Source organism: Chelonoidis abingdonii, chromosome 3, assembly GCF_003597395.2.
Source record: "Chelonoidis abingdonii isolate Lonesome George chromosome 3, CheloAbing_2.0, whole genome shotgun sequence".
NCBI classification, from domain to species: domain Eukaryota; kingdom Metazoa; phylum Chordata; order Testudines; family Testudinidae; genus Chelonoidis; species Chelonoidis abingdonii.
The window spans coordinates 214,695,305-214,718,413 of record NC_133771.1 but is presented as its reverse complement, the minus strand read 5'-3'; the positions used below and the strand labels follow the sequence as shown (position 1 = coordinate 214,718,413).

General features: G+C 40.9%; 1 protein-coding gene across 2 annotated transcripts in view; it reads right to left on the bottom strand.

Annotated features, from left to right (window-relative positions):
* SOS1 (SOS Ras/Rac guanine nucleotide exchange factor 1) overlaps positions 1-23,109 on the bottom strand; it is a 90,738-nt gene that overhangs the window by 18,949 nt on the left and 48,680 nt on the right. For both annotated transcript variants that reach the window (XM_032790829.2, XM_032790831.2), the window contains exons 9-15: positions 18,395-18,522; positions 16,764-17,419; positions 8,354-8,435; positions 7,600-7,722; positions 5,753-5,856; positions 572-794; positions 2-121 (exon numbers count right to left, since the gene is read on the bottom strand). In XM_032790829.2, the coding sequence (XP_032646720.1) occupies positions 2-121; positions 572-794; positions 5,753-5,856; positions 7,600-7,722; positions 8,354-8,435; positions 16,764-17,419; positions 18,395-18,522 (1,436 nt within the window). The remainder of the gene's footprint in view (position 1; positions 122-571; positions 795-5,752; positions 5,857-7,599; positions 7,723-8,353; positions 8,436-16,763; positions 17,420-18,394; positions 18,523-23,109) is intronic.

The following is a 23,109-nucleotide window of genomic DNA, read 5'->3' as shown; positions in this document are numbered from 1 at the left end:
CTTTTCAAACCATAAAGTGAGATTAGTGGTGTGCCGTATCATTTTGAGAAGATTGGGAGAATTAATTTCTTTATCTTCCTTGGTCCATACACTACCAACTAGTTCTGATGGCTGCACAGCTCTAAAAGAAATAATAATAAAAAAAGCATAATATAAAACTTTTTAAAAAAAAGACTACCATTATTCCAAAAAAAGTCTTAATTATCAGTGAATTAATTTAGTGAAGGATCACTGCTTGGAAAAAAAAAAAATACTTAGCTTACAGCAGACTACCATGATCTCAGAATCAGGAGCTATTCTCCTCTACTATAGTGAAATTAATAGTATGTTTTAATTATAGGTGCTTAGATACCTTGATATCCATGATATAAACATACAAATATTTTCACTTTGTGGTGCATCTTTAAACTCCTTTGCTGCATAATTAACAACCTAGCACACGACATGTGTCAAGGGGGATGCCAATAGCGGGGATCTGTACAGAGGGCCTGCAGAAGTAATTTTGGGAATATTTTGGGTTTGTGTAATAATGTAGTACAGTAAATTCAGTTTTTCAGTGGAGGAAAAATACCTGTAAAGATCTGACTCGAGTAAAGTGAGCTGTCGGGCAATTTCTATTGGGTGCAAAGTGAGCAAGTCGAAAGTTTCTGGCTGTCCTGGCTTGCTTATATGCCACTCAATTGCAGGAGGTGAACTTTCAAAAGTAATATTGTGGCTTGGCCCAATGGCTTGGGCCTGCTTTTTCCGGAAGATTATCTTTGTGATTGATTCAACCCATTTCTTCATAGCTTTACCTGGAATAAAGACATAATTAATATTTATTTAACCCTTTTAATTCTGTGTTTCTCCAAAGAGGCTAATGTCAATTTTTAATCTCCATGTTACAAACATTGTGCCTCAATACTCGGAGATAAGTGGCTCACTCACACAAAGCCAAGCAGCGGCAAAGCTAGAAATAGTAGTAGGAGCCCAGCAATCCTGTTAGTAGCATGTACGTAATTCCTTCTGAATTAATAGGAGTTTCACACATGGAACTGAAAGGAAAACTGGACCCCAGAAAAAACAGTTACTAACCTTTTCTGTAACTGTTGTTCTTTGAGATGTGTTGACCATGTCCATTCCACGTCAGGTGTGTGCACGGCCAGCGTGCTAGTGTTGAACATCCTTCCATTAGTGGTACCTGTTGGGGCAGAGCCACCCTCAACCTCTCTCAGTTCCGTCTTATTGGACAGACTCCAATAAAGAGGCGAAGGAAGGTGCATTGTGGAATGGACACGTGCAACACATCTTGAAGAACTACAGTGACAGAACAGGTTAGTAAGCATTTTTTTCTTCGGATGATTGCACATGTCCCTTTCAAGTCAGGTGACTCACAAGCATTACAAACTGGAGGTGGGATCGGAATCTACCTAAATAATGATTAAAGGACCACACGTCCAAATATTCCATCATCTCTAGACTGCTGGATGATGGTATAATGAGACGCAACAGTATGAACTAATGACCAAGTTGCAGCTCTACAAATGTCCTGTACAGGCACATGAACTAGAAAAGCTCAGAAGCTGCTTGTTATCTTGTTGAATGTGCCAGCACTGTGCTGGGCAGAGTCGCAACATGTCGTAGCACAAATGTATGCAGTAGGAAATCCATAATGATTATTTTTTGAAATGAGACCCTTCAAACTGTCTGCCACTGCCACAAACAGCTGTGAGAACAATCTAAACAGTTTCTTCCAAGGAGAAAGCTAATGTTCTCCTGACAGCCAATGCATGGAATCTCTCCTTGTCCTTATGAGAATGAAACTTAAGAAAGAAGGTTGGTTAAGTATATTGGCTGATTGATATGTAAGTGTGACATTACTTTGGTCAGAAATTTTGGATGTGGGCATAAGTACACTGTGTCTTTGTAAAAGACTATATAAGGTGGGTCAGACACCAGGGCTTGCAATTTTCTTACTCTCTGTGGAGAGACAATCGTCACCACAAAGTTCACTTTCATTAAAAAATGAAGTAACGAGCAGGTAGCCAACAGATTAAAGGGAGGACCAATCAGCCTTAATAACACCAGATTTAAGTCCCAAGGAGGGATAGGATACTCCACTTGGAGAAATAAAGGGTCCAGACCTTTTAAGAACCTGAGTGACACTGGTTTGGAGAATACAGAGCAATCTGCAATTGGAGGGTGGAAAGTGGAGATAGCTGCTAAGTGAACTCTGATGGAAAGACCTTTTTGTTTCAGCTGTATAAATAGTCCAGGATATGCTGTATAGGAGCCCAGAGTGGAGAAACACCTTTCTGCTGAAACCACAAGAACTGCTTTCATGTCAACAGGTAAGTGTACCTAGTAGGTGGTTTCCTGCAGCTATTCAAAAGAATGTTTTGTATATTCCTTGGACACACCTCCTGAGGTACTTCCCATGGAATATCCAGGCTGTAAGATGAAGAGTCACTGGTTAGGATGAAGGAGGTGACTGTAGTTCTGAGAGATCAGGTCTGATTCTGGAGGTTATGTCAGTGGAGCCCAAGTTGAGAGGCTCAGCAGAGTGGAAAACCAATACTGGGAAGGCCCCACTGGTGTTATGAGGATTGTACGAGCATGATCCTGCTTGATTTTTAATACTAATATGGGGAGGAGCAGAACTGGAGGGTAAAGCATAGATGAGTCTGTCCTTCAGGGTAACAGAAAAGCATCTGTCAGGGATGCTGGATTGTGATCCACTCTGGAGAAAAAAAAGCAAAAACAAAAAAAACTGCTGACACTTTCAGATGTGATGAGTTGAAAACAGGACTACATGGGGAACCTCTATACTTGAAGAATGACTCTTACTATATCTGGCTGGAGATACTACTCATGGTGACTGGTGAAAGGCCTGCTCAAGGAATCTGCTAGTGTTCTAAATACCCAGATGGTGTTTGGGGTGAACCTTATTGGTGATACAAAACTCCCAACACTGTATTCCTTCTTAGCACAGGAGATTCAGTCTGGCCCCTCCTTGTCTGTTCACATAAAACACTGCTGCTGTATTCTCCACAAGAACTAGGAAATTTCCTCTTTTCTGTGGGGAAGGAAAGTGTGATAAGCTGAGTGAAGAGCTCTCAACAACCTTACATTTATGTGGAGAGCTATCCATCTCTTGGCCAGACCAGAGACTCCCCAGGTGGGTTCTCCAACCTAGGGAAGAAACCTCTGTAACCAGAGTCAATGTTGATTGTAGAGGAACAAAAGGAACTCTCATATGTACATTGGCTGGATACACTCACCAGTTCAGAGAACTTAAGACCTTCTCTCAGTCCTACTAGCTGTAGATGGCAATGAAGGTGTTTGCCACACCACCTTTGTGGGTTCCAGAATATCCTCATTTATGGAGAGAGCCACTCAGGAGGCCCTGCTGACCCCACAATGTCCACCAATCTGTGCATGCTTATTGGAACTACTTCTACCTGTAATTCCAGGGACGAAGCAACCTTCTTCAACAGAGGTGGAGCCTCCCTTTACAATTCCACTGGAGGAACCACTGGGCTAGTTTATTCTTGTTCAGTACCCAACACGGTACCGAACCTGATCTTTCATGCCTCCTCCAGTGAACTATTCCAACCACTGCTTGAGGATCTGGAGGATGGCGGGTGCAGAGAGGATTTAGTGGTGGGAGGGAATCCCCATGGGTTTCAATATGGCCAATGGTAGAGCACAGGGCCTCAACTTCTTCCCAACCACTGTTTTGTGCCCACTGACCAATGCAGAATGTCAGCTGCATATCAAGGATGAAAGAGTGACAATTCAGGTGACAAACCTGAGTCACCTGATCAGGGAGGAGCATTATCTCTCAGCGCCAGGAAGAGATGGTGACACTCAAAAGATGCTACCAAAGAAAGCATGCTAGGCTTGGCCCTTGATAGCACCATGTGAGCAGGTGCAGGATGGTCTGAAGGTGCCCAACAGCTGAGTTCTATCTGCAGGTAAGTCAGAATGAGCATTCATTGGTGCTAGACAAGAAGTCTCCTGAACTGCTGGTGAAACTGGAATGGACAGAGACAGGAGACTGCGGGCCGCATCTTATGCCTCTGGCATTGAGAGGTTCCCTTGATGCTGTTGCTGCGGCACTGAAGAGGTCGGTACCCCTGGTTGTGATAGTGCTCCAGCAGTGGTCAGTCTCAACAGCACCTGTACTGGAGTAAACGACCCTGCCGAACATGCTATTTGCACCAGGGAGTGTCTCCTCATCAAGGACACTCCTTCCTGTTTCCCAGCATGCTTGCTGGTTGACAGTGGTGGGAATCTCAATCTCTTAGAGGGTGGATCCTTCAACTCACCTTACCATTGTTTCTTCCTTAGCACCAGGAAAGAAGATGGGTGCTGAGACTCCACAATGTCCAGAGAAGTATGCCTAACAGAAGTAAAGGCTTGATGCCCACTCTGGGCAGGAAAGCTCTGAAGGTGGAAACAGAGCCGTCTCCATGAGGCAGTAACATAGTGTCACCTTTCTGTCCCTTTTAGTTTGGGGATTGAAGTCCCTGCAAATTTGGCACCTGCCCCAGACATTAGTCTCCCCAAGGCACTTCAGATGCCTACAGGACAGGTCACTTATTGGTATCAACTCGTAGCATTTGGTGCAAGGCTTGAAGCCCAGAGACTGAGTGATGCCTTGGTACTGGGCATCAGCTCCCAGACAAGTGGAAACCAAAATATACACCAAGAACAATATTAAATCAATAAAACATATCTAACTATAAAACTACTAGACAAGTACCAACTACATACACTAGAAAAACAAATTCCTAGCAAGGGGAAAAAACACTTTCAAGAGGAAGCTACCACGCTCTGACTACTTTCATGAGTGGTAAGAAGGAACGGAGAGGAGACTGGGGGCAGCTCTACCCTTCATAACAATGAGCAGCAGTATGAGGTAGCAAAGGGCATACTTCCTGCACTGACTGGTATCACCAAGGGAAAAACCTACAACACTAGTGCACTGGGTGCGCACACACCTCAAGTGGAATGGACACATGCAATCACTCAAAGAACTCCTGCACCCCAGTCTTATGCTCTGTCCACAAGACCAAAGATTTCCAAACTGGCCAGTCTACATAATTTGTTGACAGTCCACAGTGAACTGATTAGTCACATGCTTGTTCTCTTCGTTTCAAACTGCTAAATATACATTAAACACTTTCCTAATATAACCTTTCCCTGTATGCAACAGCTGTAGCTGCCATAGGGATCTTTCATTATTAAAAATGAATAGGGAAGGTTTGCTACACAATTATGAACTGGAGTGGGGGCAGCCTATGTGATAACCTCCCAAGATGTAGCCACACTGTGAAACAGCCTGAGAATCTCTGCTTTAGAGTACACCGTTTCCTCCATTAAGCTTTTATGAAAGTTACTCCTAACTATAGCTTAAGGGGTTTCTCCCAATAAGCAGGTGACCAAAGACTATTTTGACCTGCTTTCAAAACTAACCACTCAGTTGCTGGCAATTTTCAATATAACTGGAATCATATTTTTGCCATCAGAGTTAAGTAATATGGATCATATTTTTCTGAATAGGCACCATATTTTTGGGAATGAAAATAGCAGTTGATTTTTAAATAAAGGTTTATTGAGGGTATGCACTGAGTAACATAAGTCATCATAAGCACCCAACATTTCATTTTCCTTTTTCCACTGACTGCAAGGAAGCACCACCACGTAACAAAGATGTCTAACACTGGACATATTCTAAAATGCTGATATCTATTTTAATCATAAATACCTCTGACTGTCCCAATGAATTCTTCCAATCGGTGTAAAAGATCTACATCTCTCTCAAAGTCATAGAAGTGGTGTTCTACCCAATGTCGGCATACATTTAACACTCTACAACAAAAGGAGAGATTATAAACTCTTTGCGGGAGCAGACTGTCTGTTAGTCTATGTCTGACAGTGCCTGGCACTTAGATAGGATCTCCAGGTGCTATTGTAAGAATTAGAGCATACAGGAGGGTGAACCAAGGGATGAATTGCAGCTAATATGCAGTTTTCATTTCACATTAAATATTCACAAAAGAATGTGCACAGCTAGTTCTTGCCTGAAATACAATTACCGTATATACTCGTTCATAAGCCAAATATTTTTGGTAAAAAAGTGACATATCAAAGAGTGGAGGTCAGCTTATAAACGGGTCTACATCAAAATGTGATGATTTTAAAAACTCTATGGAATCACTGATTTGAATATCTAATACATTGTCGTTTTGTTTACCTGGAGCGTCTGCAGGCACGGAGCTGCTCAGCTCCCTGTGGCTGCGGTTCGCCATTCCCAGCCAATGGGAGCTGAGAGGCTCCATGCCTGCAGACGCTCCAGGTAAACAAAACCTCCCGACCTGCCAGCTGCTTACCCTGATGGCCAGGAGCCAAAGTTTGCCAACCCCTGAAATATAGGTTTGGCTTATGAAAGGGTCATACAGTTTTTGCTGTTTTTACCTAACCATTTTGGGGGAGTGGGAGGTGTCATCTTATAAACGAAAGGGCTAATGAATGAGTATATATTAATTTCACCTGAAAGCTCTGAATAATGCTGTCAGTTAGAAAACAATGTTACCTACTTAGGTCACATCTACATTAGGAATGCTTTGCTGGCATAGGTGTAGCAATATACTACCCTAGTAAAGCACCTCTAGAGTGGATGCAGCTTATACTGGCAAAACTGAGGGCTTGTCCTCACTATGGAGCTAAATTGATGCAGCAGCATCGATTTAGCGGGTCTAGTGAAGACACGCTCAATTGATGGAAGAGCATTCTCCCATCGATTTCTGTACTCCACCTCAACACGAGGTGGAAGCAATGTCAGTGGGAGAGCATCTCCCACTGACATAGCAGAGTGTGGACCCTGTGATAAGTAGATCTAAGCTACATCGACTTGAGTTATGTTACTAACATAACTCACATTACGTAGCTTAGATCAACCAGCAGCTGTAGTGCAGACCAGGCCTGAGATTTTGCCAGCATAGCTTATTATAGCTCCCTGAGTGAAACAAACTACACAGGCAAAAGTGCAGGTTTGCCAGTATAACTGAGCCTACAGTAGCCTTACTGCTCCATCCCTCAAGCCACTAGAAGCACAGATTTCAGAAAACTCATTAGGGAGTATTAGTGCCTAATTTGCATCGTAGCATTCTAGAACCTAAAACTTTATAAAAGCTGACCCCTTAACCTGTCCTCACTTCTCCTCTATTTCAGAGAGTCTTCAGAAGGATTCCAAAATATACCGAAGGTGAGAGGGATCAGTGTGCATCTGCAGAGATAATACATTCAGAAAACTCCATTTATAAGAAAATAATTTTTTTTTTTGTTATTATCCAATGAGTTTTTTACTGTAAAGAAAGGAGCTTTGTGGTGCTATAACTGTTTTATAAGTGGAATCAATGAAACTGAAGATGCATTACTAGGTGGGAATCAGGGTCCCGATTGCTGTGATGCAAACTAGGCCTAAGTGCCCGTCATAGCTTTACCACTTTGTCAGTGGCTCTGTGGCTCATGAAGAATGAAGAGACTCCTTGTGGGAATCTGCAGAGGCACTCTACGAAGGAGAAGTTTTATTTGCATTTCTCTAATACTCACCGCAGCTGTACAGGTTGTATATATTCTTTCCTAAATCGTTTCAACTCTGCACTAAGAGGCTGATCTCCATTCTCCATAGCTAAACGATCAGCTTCTGTTGGCTCAGGCTCTGGAATTTCAAACCTAGCATGGGACAAACAAAAAAGTGGAAACCTTTACATTCATTCACATGATGTAAACAGGAACCAGTAAATTTGCTGTGTTAACCTTTCTCAGAACATGCACTAAACAAAACTATTAAGAGTTTGATTCAGCTGAAGATACCTCTGCTTTCTCCGCTGCTAGTCAAAAAGTTCAGAGGGTTTCCATTAAATCAGACCCTTACCACTTATAAAGTGTAGAGCAACCACTTACATTTATTTATTATTTCCAATTTAGTATCTTATGTCACTACATAAAAAAAAAAAAAAGAAGATAACAACACAGTCACAGTATGTGCCAATACAGACTGCAAAATGACAAAACCTTGGGGGCAAGATCCTCATCTGGTGTAACTCAGCGTAACACCATTGACTTCAATGGAACAGTATCAATTTACATCAGCTGAGGATCAATCTTTTGGACTTCATAATCCTTGGATTTGAAAACTTTTAAGAGAGAGACCAGTGACAAAAATTGAAGCCATCTTTTTTAAATGTTAAATTTTAAAATAAAAAGATTTTTTTTAATCCTACACCACAAGAAAAAAGAGATCCCTCCTCATATGGACCAGTGCAGCAAGCACTCCAGTGAAGATACAAAAAAAGTCACATACCTTTCTATCAGAAGACTCAATAGTTCTTGAGGTTTGCAAAAGGATCTGTATGTCGTGAGAAACGTCCGAACAAAATTTGGGTCTAGGACACACACAAAGAAACCATTGCTTTCATTTCAACAAATCTGCTAATTATAATACTTCACAAGTATTCAAAGTGAATGGTTTTCTTTAAACTTAACTGTACTTGAAAACACTCGGACTATTAATGGATACCTGTTATACAGGACACTGAACATTTCCCTGTTGTTTTAGTGGAAAGTTAGTACTTTATGGCATGGCAATACAAGGCAGAATGAATAAAATCAAATTCAAATGCATTTTAAAATTATTCACAAAACACACTTGTTTTTCCTCTCTCAATTATTAAAAGAACTGGAAAAATTCTTACAATGTTGCACTTAGTGCATTTTAATAAATGCATATAAGTGTCATTTTATGAGTGAGTCATCCAGCCCAGCACCCTATTTCTGACAGTGACCAGCGCCAGATGTTTCAAAAGAAGGGGTCAGAAACCCTATAATGGGCTATTATGGAATAACTTTTTCATAAGGAGATGTTTCTTCCTAATTCCATCACTAGTGTGATCACTGCTGGAATAGTGTGTCCACTTCTGCTGTCCACACTTCAAGAAAAGTGTGGAAAAATTAGAGAGGGTTCAGAGAAGAGCCACAGGAATGATTATAGGATTGGCAAACATGTCATATATTGAGATACGCAAGGAGCTGAAGTTATATTTAGTTTACCAAAGAGAAGGTTGGGATTACTGATCACAGGTTAAAAGTATCTACAGTGGGAACAGAAATTTGGTAAGAGGACTCTTCAGTCTAGCAGACAAAGGTATAACAAGATCCAGTGGCTGGAAGTTGAAGCCAGAAAACTTCAGACTAGGAAAATGGCACAACTTTTTAGCAGTGAGTGCTCTCCCACCAGCATAATTAAACTGCCCCCAACGAGCGGTGGTAGCGATGTCAGCGGGAAACCTTTACCTGCCAACGAAGTGCTGTCCATAGCAGTGCTTCTGTCAGTGAAACTTATGTTGGTCAGGGGGGTGTTTTTCTCAGATCCCTGACCAACTAAAGTTTTGCAGACAAAAGTGCTAGTGTAGACAAAGCCACAGATACTGTCTTAAGTCCATGATTTTTGGTCTTTAGCAGAGTTATGGATTTACATTCCCAGGATCGTCTTTTGAAGGTGTTTCCTTTGAGGACAAGGACTAAAAGGTCAGATATGGACTGATCTTTTTGTAAAAAGTGTTTGCCCACAGGTGATACGCTGTTTCTCTTTTTCTGTGTTCATTCCACTCCGCTTAGATTTCCACCACAACTTTAGCAATCACCACCCCTCCATCAAGCTCTCTCTAGAACACCCCCACGCCGCTAACCCTGCTTTGTTGTAGAATGGTAGAGTTGTTACCTGCCCACTTCACCCCAAATGGTCTCTCCTAACATGTGTTAACTCCTTATCTGTTCCACCTTGTATTTAGCTGTGACACTCTGACTACCTTTCACAGACCTGAAGAAGAGCTTGTGTAATTTCAAAAGCTTGTCTCTTTCACCCACAGAAGCTGATCCAATAAAAGATATTAATTCACCTACCTTGTCTCCTTAATACAATAGTCATGCAAATAATGAAAACAGGGAATTTCCCTTTACTCCGTATGGGACGAGAATGTCACTTTTATAGAGCTGAACTGCACTTTTACACTTAAAGACAAAAACCTTTCAAACTTGAGTGCCAAACGGTAGGTGTTTACATCCAGAACAAGGAGCACTTGAATTTTTAGATGCCAAACAATGGTAGTTGTAGGCAGTCAGCACATGTGAAAATCAAGCCCCCTATTTAGATGCCTGACTTGGCTCCAAACTCAGAAACCATGAACAAAACTATTTAACTATTCGCCTATAAGTAGTAGCGTTTCCACAGAATGATTTTCATTATACATTATTAAAACACACAATGTGTACCTAAACATGTTTTGTTTAAACCGAAGAGTAGAATGCTTCCACATAAATTTAAAAATTTCCTGGCTATTCTACATCTGAGTCATAGCTATTGTTATTTACATTAGAATTTGAGATCAATGTTTAGAGCCACAGAATCCACAGTAACATAGTTCCATTTGAGGTAAATATAGCAAAACAAATTAACTTTTTTTCCTTTCAGTTTCTGATTATAGATGTTATCTTACTAACAAAATCAGTGGCTTAAAAATAATGAATATTAAATAGCTAACCAATTTGTTGGTTAAAAAAATACAACTCCACTTAGTCAGGATGTCCGCTCATGTGATAATTCTCCCTTCAATACAGCCAATTTAAAGGCTAAAAAAGAACAATAACTTATTCTACAAGGTTTTATAAATAATCACCCTTGAATTCCTTAAGAAAGGAAACGGACACTATGCTGACGCACAAATACTCTTAACATATCAAAGCTTTAAAAATAGAACAGCACTGCCCTATAGATAAAAAAATTGCCAGGACTTTCAAAACGAGGAGCCCCTAACCTTAACGCTCTTACACAAACATCAGGAAAAGGGGGGAGGAGGGGCAAGAGACACACAAACAGGTTTATGCAAACAGGGTCAAATGGTCTCCTTTAGTGTTTAAACTCTGCGGAAAGGGGCTTGATGTAGGGGAAATTTCTCCATGCAGAGATATATTGAACTGTCCCCTTACAGGGAGGATGCAGTATTTGCCATGCCTCATGGAAAAGGCTGTGGGGCCTGTCTCCAAACCTGGTGAATCCCAGGAGGCCTTGGTCATTACACTGGCTCTGGCCACTGGTGAAAGCCTGATTCTCTGGCAGTACTACTCCATTGCAGCGGCTCTATCAGAGATTTCACCTTGGTGCCAATGGGAACATTTTTTGCAGATAAGTCAGTGTAGCCTGGGGGACAGGCAGGTCCACCCCAGTAGATGAAATCTTGCATAATCAATCATTATGGACCTTTGACTGCAAAAAAAAAATTGAGATCTGATATTTGATTTTGCCCCAGATCATTCATGTCTTGAGTTTTCAACTAATTTAGCTACACTCTGCTGTTACTTAGAGTACACTTAATTTATGTCACCTTAGAGTGCCAGGCCCACCTACCTACACAATAAAAGCCTGCTTTATAGGATGTGAGGCCTTCAGGGCAGGAACATTTTTGTTCTGCGTTTGTAAAGTACCATGCCTAGGGCTCCTATGCACTACAAATAATAGAATAATAATGCTCACAGCTAGAGAAGTTACATCTTTAAGTTGAAGCGCTAAGAGATTTGCGTGCAGCAGTTGCACTGTTTGAGAAAAGGTGTCATCGTGCAATAAGAGACTAACATAATGGATATGCACAAAGGTGCAGAATTAAGGTTGAACACAAGTTTTAAACTTCTCTTAACAGAATGTTATGTATGGTGGGAAAACAAATACTACAATCTGGAATTATTTGGCTAGATGTCATCAGAATGCCGTTTCTTAAGCACCTGAATAGGTCTTGTAAGATGAGCAAATGGAGCCATACTCTCAGCTCATACACATTATTTAAAGACAATAGGGGCAGAGATACTGTGTATTCCCTCACTCACTCTGCATCTCCTAAATATGCAGCAAATCACTGCACTCTTTGCAAAGTACGTAAATTCACTAAAAAGCTAGGTGACTCACATGCATAGGCATGAAATATGTTCACTGAGACTGGATCCAGTTTCCTATGTCATAGTGCTTCCTGGCGAAGTCACTGAACCTCTGTGTTCCTTTGTTCACCTGAAAAGCATGGCTAATAATGCTTTGCATACACAGCGTTTCTCTCATTCTTAGATTTCAAAGCCCTTTGCAAAGGTGGGTATGCAAGAGTAATTCTGTATTAAAAATGAGTGAGAGAGGTACAGAAGGGTTACTAACTCACCCAGTTTCACACAGCATGTAAGTGTCAGATCCAGAGGCTGAATTCAGCTCTTTAACTCTATGCCTATCACAATACCTGCCCAGGGCAACGTAGGCAAATCAGTCAATTTTTCTGTCTCAATTTTCCAACCTATCAAACAAGACTAAAGTTCCCAGCTCTGCCACAGAATTGTGTGACCCTGAGCAAACCAAATAACCTCTCTGTGCCTCAGTGACACCACCTCTAAGCTTTGTTAAATAGGGGTTGTAAAGCACAGGGAATTATTAAGTGCATTTGCTGGAAGAGTCAGGACACTTCTTGGCTACTACCTTGTGCTTAGTACTATATGTAGGTTAAAGGGGCATTTTGGTGGGGAATACAGCAAAAGAAACATCTCTTTTACTAGATCCCGTGTTCCTAAAATAATTTAGAAACTGTTCCTTTCTGGGCAGATAAAACTCTGGAGAGAAGCTCAAAGCTCACTAAGCACAAGCATACGAACAGGGCGTCCTACCAACACTAGGAACATTGCCAAATTTATTAATAACTTGTATCAAATTGTTGTGTATGTGCAAAGGATGAGTCTCAAAGGCCTATAACTAACAAATTAAAACAAGCATTCACCAGAAAACTCAAAAAGGTACTTTTTCTTTGGGGCTGTTGCCCTTCTAAATACTACCTTCATTTCCCCACTTATTTTAGTGCTCAAACTTTTAAACCAATGTCACAAAACCAGTTCTACTTAAAATGTCTTGGCTTTTGCTCTCAAACACTGCTGAACTGCCTTTGCTCCAACTTCCAAAAAATTCACAGGACAGAAACCAAACAAATGAAATTTCATCCCCAAAGGCTAAAAGGTTTGAAAAGTTATGAGCAAATGAGAACAGAGGCTTAAAACAGTTTTGCTGTAACTGCATCTGGAGTACTATGTTTATTTATTCATACCACATTTTAGAAAGATATTAATAAATGCAAGTGCATTCAGAGAAGAGCAGTAGAAATGATTGAGGGTATGGAGAGATTCATTGACAATAGAGATTAACAAATGAAATATAGATAGCTTGGTTAAATGATAGCAAGGGTGGGGGGAACAGGATGGAGTGAAATATTCGAGGGTCTAATCTTGCAATGTGTAGTGTATCAGTTCCCTGAAGGACGGAGCACCAAGGATGGAGAGCAGTTTACAATAGCTGTAATGGAATGAAATTGAGAAAGGAAAAAAATTACAGCTGAATATGAGGAAAAGCCCTCATTGCGAGATGTATTAGGGTATGGAATAGTCTCCTTACGGAAGTGTTGGAAGCACAATTAACTGAGATTTTCAAATTAGACTGGCAAAAACACTGGAAAATGTATTCTAAAGAAAAATTCCATGCTGACAGGGGTTGGACTGAATGACCAAACAAAGGGGTGCCCAACCTACAGCCCACCAGAGCACTTTATAAGGCCCATGGCCTGCTTCAACACAACATACTAACAGCCAATTCATTAACGTTTTGTCGTCATGTTTACATCATTTTAGTTTATACAACTGTGTAAACAGACAATACAAGTACATAGAAACAATCAGTGGCGGATTTAGCTTCATTTTTGCCCCTCCCCTCCCCCTGCCACAGGGGAGCACTCTCTCTGATCTCTCCCCCCCCTTTTCATTTTTTCCCCTGCATTCTCCTCCTGGGGCTCAGGGTGCAGGGCCTGGGTGGGAGTTGGGGTGCAGGAACAGGTTGGGGTGCAGGGTCCGGCCAGGAGTTCAGGTGAGGGAGGGGACGTGGAGCATTTACCTGGGGCAGCTTCCGTTTGGTGCACGGGTTGCAGGTGGCTCTGCTTGTCCTGTACTTGCCTTGCAGGTCCCATTGGCCATGATTCTCAGAGCCACCTCCTCACCCGGCCAGGCAGGGCTGCAGCCCCTAAAGCCCAGCCCCCTTTCTGAATCCAGCCCTGCGAGCAGGGGCTGGAGAACTCGGAGGAGCAGGGGCAGCCACACAGCCTGAGAGAAGCAACAGTTTCTCCTTCCAAGCACTGCTTCTCTCCGGCCAGCTGTGCGGCTGCCCTGTGCTCCTCCTGAGTCCTCTGGGCTGCGTTCGCAGCACTCTCGCCACCCACACCTCCTGCCTGCTCCCCTGAGGCTGCGGGTAAGCCTCCGTCCCAGCTGTCCTGCTCCCCACAGCCCCCCATGCAGGGGGTGCACCAGTGCTGAGCTGCCTGAGGGCCCGATCCTGGGGCCCCCTGTTGTTGGGAGGCCCCATGCCAGGGCACTGTGTGTTTTATGGTAAATCCGCCTCGGAAACAATATAAACACATAAAACACGCTGAACATAAAATATAAATCAATACAGGTGATTTTAAATCTTATTAAAATATGTAGAATCTGTTTGGCCCACACAAGATTGTGCTAGGGTTTATGTGGCCCTCCTGTGTAACAATGTTGGGCACCACTGACCTAATAGATCTTCTCCATCTCTGTCAAAGAATCCAACCTCAATCTCTGATGCAGTCTTGATACTGATTCCTAGCCTAAACCTATCCAAGCCAAAGAACTGCCTTAACTTCTCCCTGGTGAAAGCCAGCCTCTCCAAATATGTTGGAAAATTCTACTACTACTGTAACCCGTTTTTCCAATAGGATCTAAAGTTAGCATTGGGATTACATAAAGCTACAATACAGGATCTAACAATAATTGAAAAAAATCATCAGGAAGCAGAACAGAAAATTCCACAAAAATCCTACTCTCAACTCTTCAGAAAAGCATTTTTTTTTAAAAAAGAAAACGAAATAATTACATATTTTAAAAAGTAAGAATTATTTAATATAACATAACATTATAAAAAATCAAAATATATAACTTTCTGATATGGGGGAGGGGAGAAGCTTCCTGATCCATTGTCTAAATTGGAAAATTACTGAATAGTTTAAAAAAAAAAAAGTGGAGTGTTAAGCACTCAGTTATCCTAAATCAGACTGATTTTACATTAAAAGAAAAAAATGCAGCATTGAGTTATTGTACTGCATATTGTTTTGACTAATAAATTTAAGACTTTAGGTTAAAAAAATGAAAAAAACTTCCCAACTCTGTCTTGGGAAGAGGCATGTTCTTTAGGAAATTTACACATTTAAAGTTTTAAAGTAGTGAAGAAGATAATGTGGTTAACGTTTCTGCAAATGCAGCATGTAAAATATTAAGAAGGTAACTAGGGATGAGTGCTATTATGTATCTCTCTCTACCAAGTACAGATATTTGTATTAAAAAGCCCTAAAGTCGAGTACAGTAGCTTTGTCCCTTTAATAATCTGATTAAGCCTTTATACTAATTTAAAGCAAGAAACATGCAACAAATTGTTCCCCCACAACTACTAAACTGATATTATATCTTGCTTCTTTGCTGCGTGTTCATTTCAGTAGCTCTCTGTGCGGGCACAGATTGAATTCAAGGCTGTAGTTTTAAAACAGAATATATAAACTCTTTCTGAGCCTGTGGCCCTACAAATATCATCACAGCTTATGAGGTCCAAACAGATAGCAACTCTTGAAGCCTGGAACATACAGGAAGTAGTATTGTGTATGGCCCTGGTCCTGCAAGTATCCACGTATGAGAATAAATTTATGCACGTGCATAGTACCAGTGAGTTCAATGGACTGGGGACTACACCACTACTCCAATATAACGCAACCCGATATAACACGAATTCAGATATAATGCGGTAAAGCAGCGCTCTGGGGGGGTGGGGCTGTGCACTCCGGTGGAGCAAGGGAAGTTCGATATAATGCAGTTTCACCTATAACATGGTAAGATTTTTTGGCTCCCGAGAACAGCATTATATCGAGGTAGAGGTGTATATTTTTATGTCTATAGTAATGGGGCTAAATAAAGATCTCTTCTCTGAAATCCAGACACTTAACTCAAAAACAAATTTTATTTCAGAATGCCTTTTATACTGTAAAGCATGTTGATCAGTTGAAGTTTTATTCAAACTGTTTGTGGATTTTTTTTTTTTAAAGTGTAAATCTTTCAATCTATTTTTATTGTACCAGTGTTTAGTATGCTTTTTAGATCAATGTTATTAGGCCACAGGGAAACCTGACAACAGAACAGCTGTGGTTCTGCTGAACAAGAAAAGGCTGGATTTGAGTGGGCCAAATGTGTATGGTCCTGTTCCACACAGCTCTGTACTTGCACTGGGGTGGGTAAGGGGAAAGCAAAGGCAGGCTGGAGGCAGAGCCACAAGAGATAATACTATTATCATCATCCAGTTCTTGCCCTATGACAGTGGTACATTACGGACTGCAGAGAGCTTCTTCAGACACTGAGCTGAAGTGGCTTCCACACAGAAGCTCTGCAGCCACTATGTTAGACATCTTATATTCTTAGCCAAGCTACTGCATCAAGACACTGCACATACAGACTGGAGCTTTGCAAAACCCGAAAGATGACAGCATCTTTCTTCTCATTCTGTATTAATAAGTACTGATGCAAAGAAATTAGGAATTTAGTAAAATAATCAACAGCTTCAAATATTCTAAACCAGCTTAAAGGCTGCTCACCTGCATACATGTGGTAGGTCAGTCTCTCAATGAGTTTCACAACAGTTCCTGCCTTGAGGATAGGGATTCCAGATTTGGGCTGCATGTTTTCTTCAAATACAATATTCTCTTCAGAATCTGGTTCTGCAAACCTATAAAGCTCAGGACTTGGAAATCTCATCTGCTCCTCCTTCTCTTCCTGCAGCATTGTCACATCTAACATTCTTTCCAGGGTGCTTCTGTACTGTAAAGATATCAATGCTGCCATCCAGTTGTTTTTCTCTTCTGCTGATTTAGCAGCAAAAATAACACTGTTCTCATCTTTTAAAATAATTTCAAAAGCATGTTTATATTCATTAGTGTCGTCTTTATCATTGATTTGTACCTTTCGCATAAAAATTTTTTCTTTCAGACGATACTCTGCATTGCTAGCACCTGGAAGTCTTGGCTGGCCATGATTCGACTTACAGCAAATCATTAGTCCATCAAAAAGGAATATGTGTCTCTCATGTTTTGCGCCTACTCGTGAGAGAGTTCCTTCCATTATAAACTCATTGCAGCACTGTCCAATGTCCTTACCCTCCCAACCATCAATGTTTTTCTGGATCTCATTCATTTTCTTGATTGCTAGTTGTTTCCCCTTCATCTGCTGACTATAGAACCGACATGCAGATTCACTTCAGTGAACGAGTGTAGTAATAAAGAAAGGAAATACCACATTAGTTCAGAAAGTATAAAATAAACTATTCCTTCCAAATGAGAAGGTAAATACACCCTCAAAGAAATACATGCTAACAAGAGAAAAATTTTAATGCAACTACCACTACAGAGACAGTGCTTGCTAATTCCTAAAGTGTCTCATTTGGATACAAGCATTCTATGTGTTCGATGCAATGTAAAATGTTTTTAAATGAAGTGCCTAAACAGCAAAAGGCAAATTGCTACAGTACATTTTTAATGCTCTAACATGTATTCTCAATTTATTTCCATTATTAAGAATGCAATTAGCAGCTAAGCTGTACGATGCATTTATGTCTAAGCCTAAAGATCCCATTTTAGAGTACAAAATTGGATTAGTTATCAACAAAATATTAAAATAGTCCTAAATTAATGTATTGAACAGAATTTTTAGAAACAAGTGTTTCTATATTACTTATAAACTGGCACTGCATGAATATTTTAATTTATTTTAATCATAACCAAATATATCTGAAGTAGATAACACTGCAAGTAATTACTGGTTCACACTTGAGCTTGGTTTTCAACTGGGTGTGCACACAAAAATCTGTTTAAGTAATTTAAATGGTTCCATGACATAAGAATATCTACTTTCAACCATAAAAACTGCACATTAGCAATTATAATTTTACAAATCCACTTACTATCTGGAAAAAAAAATTACAATTTATCTTTCCTTCGGCTTACCACTAGATTCTCAGGATGTCTTGACCAGTTGTGTGCAAGGACACATACAAATACGAAAGGTTTTAAAACAATAACAAATTATCTTAGCTTTGTATGTCATTTCCTCTGAAAAAGCAGGCTTGTCACAAACTATTTTGTTCATTGTTTACTGAAAGAGGAAACTGGGAACCCTGGATTTATAGCAAAGCACTGAGGGCTGAAAGCAGAAAAAATGGAAACATGTTTACCTAAGTCTTCGCTTTGCAAGACTTTTGGAGCATATCCTTTCCATACTACTCTGAAGGTTAAGCAGAGCTGTTATTGCTTGCTTTAAACATTCTTTATCCTCTTCATCCTCACTCTTCTCTTCCAGTTGCTGTGAATATTGAAAGCTAAATATTAAAAGTGTTAAAGAATGATGGTATATGCATGTGTGAAAGCACTACAAATCATCTGTTTAACATATTGAGAAGAAATCTCTCCATTTCCTGGGTTTGTGTGTTTTTCTTATTATATAATCACAGAATAATATACATTAATTAGATGCATTATCAACAGCAGGGGGGGGGCGGCGGCAGGGGAGTCCCCTATAAGAGAGGAGTTCCTTGTCTACCCCAGGACTCAGCTGTGCTAGGGAAGAAGCTACCATTCTACTCCAGGTCTATCCAGTCCCCCTCATGCCACTAGCAGTATGGGAGAGAGTCCCCTTTGAGAGAGAAGCCTCCCTCACTGGGCAAGGACATAACTGGACATGTGTGTTTATTTCTAAATTAATAGGTTTACAACCCACGTGGGAGGAGCTGGTTGAGTGTTTTACATTCTTATGGGTCGGAGACATAAAGGGGAAGCTTGTGTCTTTCTGAGGGATGTGAACGTGTTTGTATGATGTGCAGCCTCCTCCAGATTACATACATGAGGATTTTCCTGGGAGTAGGGTAGACTGATTTATGGCCCTGTGGGAAAAGGGCTGGGAAATGAGGCTGGAAGAGGTTACACTTCCTTGTGAGACACACACATGGAGGGATAAGGCTGTCTGTGTTTGGCAGGAAAAATGAAGATGAGGTACCAGTGTGTGCTTGTTTTTAAAGCCCTCTTTTATAAAGGGTTCCTTATTTTAGTTTGTCAATTTGGTTAGTCTGGGATGGAACTGTAGGGTTTGTTACTGTAAGCTCCTTTGGGTTTGGTTGAATAAGGGTTAGTAGTTACATCAAGACGTCTTTCGCAGTCTACCTAGGACGTCCCTATTTGGTTACCTAGCTGTGACAGGTAGGTCCTTTTGCTGGCCACCTTAAAGCGTCTCAGAGTGAGGCAGCACTGCCAAGAGCTTCAGGAATGGAGCCTGAGAGCTGGAAGGGACAGGAGCATGTTAACAGTGAAGGTCTGGGTCCTTCTATCCCTATGGCAGATGGGGAGGCAAGGATGAGACAAGGAAGGTTTAAAAAAAAAAAATATGGTGCTAGACATAAATCTGAATTGAGATTTTTATTTCAGTGCCTTTGGTTTAGTCTGCAGTTTTCTCATGGGTTAGGGTATCAATTGAAGCAATTCCTAGACTACGGTTATGCTTATGAATACATCAGTCAGCTGTCAATAATTAACAATTCTCTGATTCGATAAGAAATGAAGCTCTTATACATATCACCAAGTACTGGCTCAACAAAATTGTGGGGTTGATTTGGCACATTTGGTCTCAGGCAAGCAACAGTGCCACATAAACCCATGAGTGAATCAGAGTGGAGGTGGTATGACTGTGGTTTGCATCCAACTTGAAATGTAAAAGGTGTCCCATTCCCAAACTGGATCAAATATAGTATGTCCAACTTTGTTTGAAAGTCGTGGAGGACATTACTTCTTTCCATGACCTGTTCAAATTAATTATCTCATGTCGTAGACACCAGTGCTGACAGCAACAACCTCAACATTCCCTGTATGGCCAACTTTCTGAATTAATTTAGTTTTTCCTGTTCACCATGAGACCAATGAGACTATCCCTGGTGGTTTCTGGTTCAACTCTCATGGTTGACCACACTCTTGACATAGTGTTTGGATTGGGATTGGAGATGTGAAATTTGGAAACTAAACCCCTCATAGAGCAACCGAAACATCCATTAATCAGAGGTTAGGGCACACAACCCATCACAATGAAGGATCCATTTAGATTGTGCATTACCATACTAACACAACCTGAGTGTTTCCAGAGGGCTCTCAAGGAGAACACTGATCTCCTGACAGAACACTCAATCAATGGTTAGTGGGATATTTGCATCTTATCCTGATGAGGGGGACTGCTAGCAACCTCTTAACTTAGCTTTGACCTTGCAGGTTGCTTAGTTTATATCTGATCTGTAACAACTCCAATGTGAGGGAGGATAGCTCAAGAACCATTGACAGGAGTCTTGGGATGAAATGGATTGTGGCATAAAGATCTTTGAACTCTTATATTATAGCTGTGCATGAGACTAAATAAGAGGTTCTTTGCCTCCACCACAGTACCCACTGACAGTCTTTTCTACTGTTTGCAATCTGGGTTTCTGGATGGATTCCCTGTTATGTGTGGATGATCATCTTTCAGCAGCAGCCAAAGCTATTATTTACCCTGTGTCTGCCTCTGAGGTTGAAGCCTTCTCTTTCCAATGCAGAAAACTAGAGGCAGCTTTTGAGCATATGGAAAAATGCAGACTGACTTGCTTAAAAGTCAGGATTCAAAGTAAAAGAGATAAGCAATTCTATCACATACTTATGAGATATACATAGTGTTATCTGGGACTTTGATTCAGCATAATACTGTTTTATGACACAGGTTGGAGACCATGGAAAATAAGAACAGGTCCTTGAACCTCTGCGTTTTGGTGTAAGAGAAGCGGGAGTAAGAAAATACTTAGTTCTTCAAGTCATTTTATTAATGAAATCCTTGTGCAAAAATCCAGACTTATATAAATGCACACAATGCTTTTTAGCTCTCCTTCCTAATATTGTGCAACAAGAAAGAGCTGTAGGGAGAACAATTTCCTTATGGTGGTGAAGAGATTAAAAGGTTTTTAAAAATTCGTCACAGACCTTTCATGTTCATGTTACTAGGTAAAACAAGCTTGCAGGTTATTTTATCATGATAAGCTCTAATACATCACTCAAAGAAATAATTTTTCTTGGACTCTGATGAAGCCCAATTTTTAAAAGTTACCTGTACTTCCAACTCCATATTCAAAGAAAAATCAAGTGTTCAAAGCTACTAATGAATTTAATCATACTAAAGTCTTTTTTTAAAGTTAAAACTTTGAAATTCTAAATATAGGTTAAAAATGCTGTGTGTACTAAACATAAGTGTTACCATTACTGAATTATTTCTTAGTCAAACACAGAATAGATATTTGCAAGGTTTTATGCTAATCATACAAAAATAGCCCGCCGCACCAAAAAAAAAGGGAAAGAAAGAAAAAAAAAGAAAAAGGCTTCTGCCTTCATCTGTTTCTTTTCAAAAAATCTTTTTTTCTTTTTAAAGAAATAGGTCATGAAGGGAAACATGGTAAGAGGGAGAGTATAGGAGGATTTTTGTAATCTAGTATCAAATTAAAAACCTACTTTCTTGGAACATATTGGGTCATGAGAAACAAAACAATCTTAGTGGACATATGCCACAAAAAATTCAAACTGCCATTAAAAGGCCCACTGATATATTGTAGCTGTATAGTGCCACCTAATGAATCAGTACAATAACTGCAAAGTATAGGTGTTTAAACTCTCCTTTTATAAAGAAGCAGAGCATAGGGGGAAGATCTAGCTACGCATGACTGGGATACTGAAGGTATCATGGTCTGTTTGGAAAACTGTCTTTATTTTTACCGGGTCCAAGAGTTCATACCTTCTTCCCCAAGCTGTTAAAGTCATGGAACACCTCTACCTGCTGGTCAAACATGCTATGGTCTGAGAGACTAACCAGTGGGCAAGAACTCTGAAGCTATGGCCACGTCTACACTACGGGATAAAATCGAATTTGCTAAAATCGGTTTTATAAAACTGATATTATAAATTTGATTTCATGCGGCCACACTAGGCACAGTAATTCGGCGTTGTGCATCCATGCTCTGAGGCTAACGTCGATTTCTGAAGCGTTGCATTGTGGGTAGCACTTCCGTAGCTATCCCATAGTTCCTGCAGTCTCCCCCGCCCCTTATCGATGTTACAGTTCGATTACGGTATAGTGTGGACGGAAATCACGGTTATTGGCCTCGGCGGGTTATCCGGTGCAACACTGACCGCTGCTGGACGCAATCTGGAACCGGATGCAGGGCAGGTAAGCAGAAAGCCCCGAACTCTTGAATTACATCCTGCTTGGTCCAGCTGGAGCTCTATCACGCGGGTGGTTGATGCAGTCTCAAATCCAATAAGACTCAGACGACCGTACGGGAATACTAAATCTGATCGCTGTATGGGGAGACCAATATGTTGTCTCAGGCTCCGTAAAGAACACGAATGCCAAACGCGTTGAAAAATCTCCAGGATACAAGCACGCGTGGCAGCGTAACTGGAGCCAGAACTCAATGGATACGCCTCATGGATGGGGGTATGAGGACTCCAGCTATCCCCCAGTACAGCAGGCTCTCTGAAAAGATGTGCATGCTTGCGAGCTCCCAATGTCCTGTTTAGTTTCCAACACAGTGTTCTGGCGGTGGTTAGGGACAGCTCTCGTTTTCTTCCACTGCCCCCCCACATGAAAGAAAGGGAAGAAATCATTCCTGACTACTTCAGTTTTACCTTGTGTATACTGATGTGTGGTAGATGCGATGCCAGCTGACGAGCAGACCGTTCCCCCTCCTCCCTCGCCGGTGGTAGACGGTACGTAAGGATGCCCCACCTCATCAATATTTAACTGTCCATTGACCACATTGCTGGTACCTCCCAGTAACTAGGACGACGGCTAATAACCAGCTTCATCATGAACTGGGGCTTCAGCCCTCCCTTTCCT